At 53.0% G+C, this 5,247-nt stretch overlaps 1 protein-coding gene across 1 annotated transcript; it reads left to right on the top strand.

Annotated features, from left to right (window-relative positions):
• Nucleotides 1-1,688: 1,688 nt before the first annotated feature.
• Nucleotides 1,689-5,247, top strand: BHLHE22 (basic helix-loop-helix family member e22). The gene has a single exon (XM_070391912.1). The coding sequence runs from the start codon at nt 2,475-2,477 to the stop codon at nt 3,585-3,587; it is 1,113 nt and encodes a 370-aa protein (XP_070248013.1). The 5' UTR covers nt 1,689-2,474; the 3' UTR covers nt 3,588-5,247.

Raw genomic sequence — 5,247 nt, 5'->3', positions numbered from 1 at the left:
CACTGGAAAGGCTGTCTCCATGAAGAACCGAATCAGGCACCCGGGACACGTCTCCACTCCTCCCAGAGCCACGGCACTTTCGACTTACCTACATTGTTTATAGAGAGCCTTTGTTTACAATCCCAGGAAAAGCAAGCTGCTCATTGAAAAAACAGTAACAGGAGCGTGTCTTTAACTTCCTAAAGGGAGAGGTTAACAGCTGCGAGCGCCCGGGAAGGGAAGGTGGGAGGGGGCGGGGAGCGGGGAGCGGAGGGGGGCTTTGGGGTCCCCAGCGAGACCCGTGGGCTGGCTCAAGCCTTCCAGAACCGCCGGCCTCGGTCCCAGGCTGGGAAACCTCCCGCAGCCCGCGTGCTCTTTGTCAATTTTTGGGTTCCAGTAAATTCTAGGGCGCGAAGGTAACCGACGACTGGGAAGTATTGCGGTCCCGGAGAGACTGCGTCTCAGACAATTAGTGCGGGAAGATGTCGCTGGGCCCCTGTGCAGCCTTTCCAGGTGACCGTGCAGGCGCTTCTGCGTCGGCCTCGCCCTTCCTTTATGGAACGAGGCGCCCGACTGTTCTAAATATCACCATTCAAAAACAGGTTCTGTGGCGAACCTCATTTGTGAATCTATTACAGAGATTAATAGATTATTTCTCCTTTTTCAACTAATTCTCAGTTGGGAAATTTAACCATATGGTAAGGAGAGAATTAGAATTTCATCACATTAGAGCAAAATGTAATGAAAAGAGTCCAACACCTGGGGCCAACTCGGAACGCCACAATTAAAAGGTTTTTAATGAAACCGGAGAAACCAAAAACCTCAGAGGCTTCAGCAACCCTGCCACACAAGAAAGATTTATTGGAGGTGTTGGGAAATATTGTTTTTACTTATGTCGTAAGGAGGCACACCAGTCGCTAAGTACCATGTGCTCCCAGACTCGCAACTGGGGAGCGAGCGGACGGCGTGTACCACTTCCCACCCGGAGAGGAGCGCTGTTCACAGACCTGCCTCTACGAGCCCTTCCAGAGCCACCAGGCTGGTCCAGATGTCCCCACGGGGCTTCCTAGCTCTGGCGGAGACGTTTCCGGGCAAAAAAAATATATGCAAATACGCACAAATGCCCCACTTGGGGTGGGAGAGGATTCGACTCCCCGTGAAGTTGGTTATTCCGAAACCACGGGATTTTAAAATCTGGAGGAAACTTTGAGGAATTAGTTCCTTCCTGTTTAGGAAGTCGTGTGCTTCAGTCACCATCACACTGTAGCAGTGACTTGGAAATCGGGCAAAGACACCCCCCTCCCCTTTTAATCGAATGGGCTGCATAATCAATTTGCTCTTCATTTTTCTTTTTCTCTTTCTTCCCCAAACCTGGTTGGAAATGGGCGGGGGGTGGGGTGGAAATAAGTCAGTGTTTAAGGGGGGGACGATTGCTCTGCTCTCTTAGCTAGTTGAGAATCAAGGGTGACATTTGGGCAAGTCCGCCCCCGACCCCCAAAGTCCCATCTCCAAATCCAGACCAGTGTCATCCTATGAACATGGGTGGAGTATAATTCCAGCCCGGAAGGGTAATTTAGCACAACATGAGACAGCAGTGGCGAGGGAAGGACAGTGGGGGCTGGGGGTGGGGGGGTGGGGGTGGAGGGAGGTGGCTTTCGACGGGACTCCCAGGCTTCGCCGCCGATCCACAATTTGCTGAAGGAGCAAAGAACATCCTCGCCTCTAAGTAGGGCTTTTAGTGTGCTCATTGATGAGTGAAAGTCGCCACACATGTCAAGCTAAAGGCAGTTGTTGGGTTACTAACAGGACCCAGCGCCTTGCAAACATATGCGCTGAGCTGTGTATACAGATGGCAGGCAGAATAACGGAGCAGGCGCCTTTTATAAAGCTCTCGCTGCTGCCTGTCTTCAGACCTGGGAAATGAAACTATTCAGACTCGCGGCCAGATAGCGCCTGCGATTGTTTGTTACCGTTTTAATCCTATTAATTAAAACGTTAACCTGATTGGGTAGCAAGCGCTGTCCCAACAGGCGAGTCTTCCTCATAATAACCTACTCAGAGATAATGATGTAAAAGACTCCCCCGTCTGTGGCGGCGGCTGGCTGATGGGTCCGGAAATCTCTTGAAGGTGAATCCAAGCAAGATAAACGGTGCGGAGAGGAGGCGCGGGGCTGGGCTCAGAGCGGCGGCGGCGGCGGCGGCGGCGGCTCCACTCCCTCCGCGCCCACCCTCCCACCATGCGGGGCTGCGGCCCATGGTGAGCCCCAGCAGCCAGCACCATCGGCTGGAGACGAAGAAGAAGAAGAAGAGGAGGAGGCGAGCGCGGGGGAAGGCGAAAAAGAAAAAGAAGGGGAGAGGGCTGCCAGCAGCACCGGGACCAACGAGCTCATCAGCTCCGGAGCCCGGCTCGGGCGCGTCTTCCGCGCCGCCTGACTCCCGAGCGGAGGCGGCGGCGGCCGGCGCGCCGGGCCGGGGCTGCGTGCCGGCGCCGGACCATGGACCGCGGGCTGCACCTCGGCGCGGCCGCCGCGGGGGAAGACGACCTCTTCCTGCATAAGAGCCTCAGCGCCTCCACGGCCAAGCGCTTGGAGGCATCTTTCCGCTCCACGCCCCCGGGCATGGACCTGTCCCTGGCGCCGCCGCCTCGGGAGCGCCCGGCGTCCTCCTCGTCGTCGCCCCTGGGCTGCTTCGAGCCGGCTGATCCCGAGGGTGCGGGGCTGCTGCTGCCGCCGCCTGGGGGAGGCGGCGGCGGCGGCGGCGCGGGAGGTGGCGGCGGCGGCGGGGTGGGCGTCCCCGGGCTGCTGGTGGGCTCTGCCGGGGTTGGGGGCGACCCGAGACTCAGCAGCCTGCCGGCGGGGGCCGCCCTGTGCCTCAAATACGGCGAGAGCGCGAGCCGGGGCTCGGTGGCCGAGAGCAGCGGTGGCGAGCAGAGCCCCGACGACGACAGCGACGGCCGCTGCGAGCTGATGCTGCGGGCCGGAGGCGGCGACCCGCGGGCCTCCCCGGGCGCGGGAGGCGGCAGCACCAAGGCAGCCGAGGGCTGCTCCAACGCCCACCTCCACGGCGGCGCCGGCGGCCCCCCAGGGGGTCCCGGCGGCGGCAGCGGTGGGGGTAGCAGCAGCGCTGGCGGCGGTGGCAGCAGCAGCAGCAGCAGCAGCAGCAGCAAGAAATCCAAAGAGCAAAAGGCGCTGCGGCTCAACATCAACGCCCGAGAGCGCCGGCGGATGCACGACCTGAACGACGCGCTGGATGAGCTGCGCGCGGTGATCCCTTACGCGCACAGCCCCTCGGTGCGCAAGCTCTCCAAGATCGCCACGCTGCTGCTCGCCAAGAACTACATCCTCATGCAGGCACAGGCCCTGGAGGAGATGCGGCGCCTGGTCGCCTACCTCAACCAGGGCCAGGCCATCTCGGCCGCCTCTCTCCCCAGCTCCGCGGCGGCGGCGGCGGCGGCCGCTGCCCTGCACCCGGCGCTGGGCGCCTACGAGCAGGCTGCGGGCTACCCGTTCAGCGCCGGGCTGCCCCCGGCGGCCTCTTGCCCGGAGAAGTGCGCCCTGTTCAACAGCGTCTCCTCCAGCCTCTGCAAACAGTGCACGGAGAAGCCTTAAACACCCCCCTGAGAAACATAAGACCGACCCAAAAGCTAGAGGAAAGGGAAACGCTGCCCCCACCCCCTTTATTTTGGTCCTCTGGTAGTTGTGAAACATTTGCAGAGCAAACAAAGCAGAGGCGAGAACTGAGGAGACGTATCAGAGACACACGGGACTTGAGCCTTGACCTCCCCAGAATCTCGGTCTTCGGAGTGGGAGGGAGGGAGGAAGGAAGGAGGTGGAGTTGAGCTGAAGTATGGATGTCTTTTTTCTCAGAAGAGTGGCAACTTTGGTGGCAGCCTAGGACGCCAGGAAGCAGTTTTGCTTTAAGGTTAAAAATAAGTTTGAAAAGTAGTCGCTTGGGTATGAAGTGTGGAGAGTATTGATACTAATCTTACTAATAATTGTGAATTTGGCTAGTGCTGAGGGGGAGAGGAGTCTGGGGTTGGGTGGCTTGTAGGACGGAATATTCATTCAGACAAATCAGAAAGGGCACTTGAAAATACATTTTGATTCTGAGCCAGGAGAAAAACATGGAAGGGAGATTTATTTAAGTGAAAAGAAAAAAGGGAGAGACACGTTGCTATGAAAGACTTGTATTTTTTATTGTCTCTGAACTGTGAAAACGCTCAAAAGTTTTTGGCAAGAGTGATATAAAAAAAACTGTGGCTGAAAGAATTGCATTTAAAAATATTTATGTGCACCTTGTTACTTTCCACTCTGCAATGATGTATTAACCATTCATGGTATTTATTTGTTATTCTTCAATGACCCACATCAACAGTATTTATCATGTGTAAGGTCATGGGTCTTATGTGCAGATTTTTTTAATGCCTCTAAAATTCTGTTTTATATAGATTAACTTATACTGTGTGCCAAGTGTTTAAAAGGTTTATTTGCCAACAAGTATGAAGAGACCTATTGATGTATCTGAGCCGCTTAGGTTTATCAAAGGTCACCTGGATTTTTTCAGTTGCATCATCCCTGTATTTAAATTGAGCTTTAATAAATTGCTTCAGTCCAAAAATTACAGGAAAGGTGTATTCTTAATTGATGAATGAATTGATCTCTTTTTTTGAAAGGGGACTCCTTTGCATTCTTAAAGGGAAAAACATCACAGCAATAGAACCTATCAGTAAGACCATGCTAAGCAAATATTTTTCTAGGCTGTGCTGTGCATTTTTAAAAGCTCTAATTTAATTGCTTTTAATATATATGTACATATCTAAGTTATTTTAATTGTGGAGAATTATTTAAGTTAAAAGACTGGTTTGATTTGCCTATGGTGTGAAATCCTTTGTTATTTTTCTAAGAAAAAAATAAAATAAAATTTAAAAACAAAGCTAAGGAAGAGCAAGAAGCTATTTACCCAAAGTGAGCTTTCGGTTTTAGTTTGCATGGCTGTTTGCCTGCCTTTCTATCCTACAAAAATCAAGAAATCCTTTTTTTTTAAAAAAAAAAAATGGAGTCCTGCTATTTTCCACTCCTTGCAGATAATACAAGTTTAGTTTGTCAGGTTATGGCGAGCTGGGAGCTGTGATGGATCTATTGGTGGGTTTTGGATGTATAAAGAATGATATATATTCAATAGGTCAATCAGACTATGACAGCTATGTACAACCATTTGTATGTGTATCTATGTCAGAAAGAATCTTTATTAAAATATTTTGATCAAACA

The sequence above is a fragment of the Myotis yumanensis genome, unplaced genomic scaffold (genome assembly GCF_028538775.1).
Source record: "Myotis yumanensis isolate MYYU_CA2020_CCGP unplaced genomic scaffold, mMyoYum1.0.hap1 SCAF_15, whole genome shotgun sequence".
NCBI lineage: Eukaryota > Metazoa > Chordata > Mammalia > Chiroptera > Vespertilionidae > Myotis > Myotis yumanensis.
Note: the sequence above shows the minus strand (reverse complement) of the source record. Positions and strands in the feature narration are given on the sequence as shown.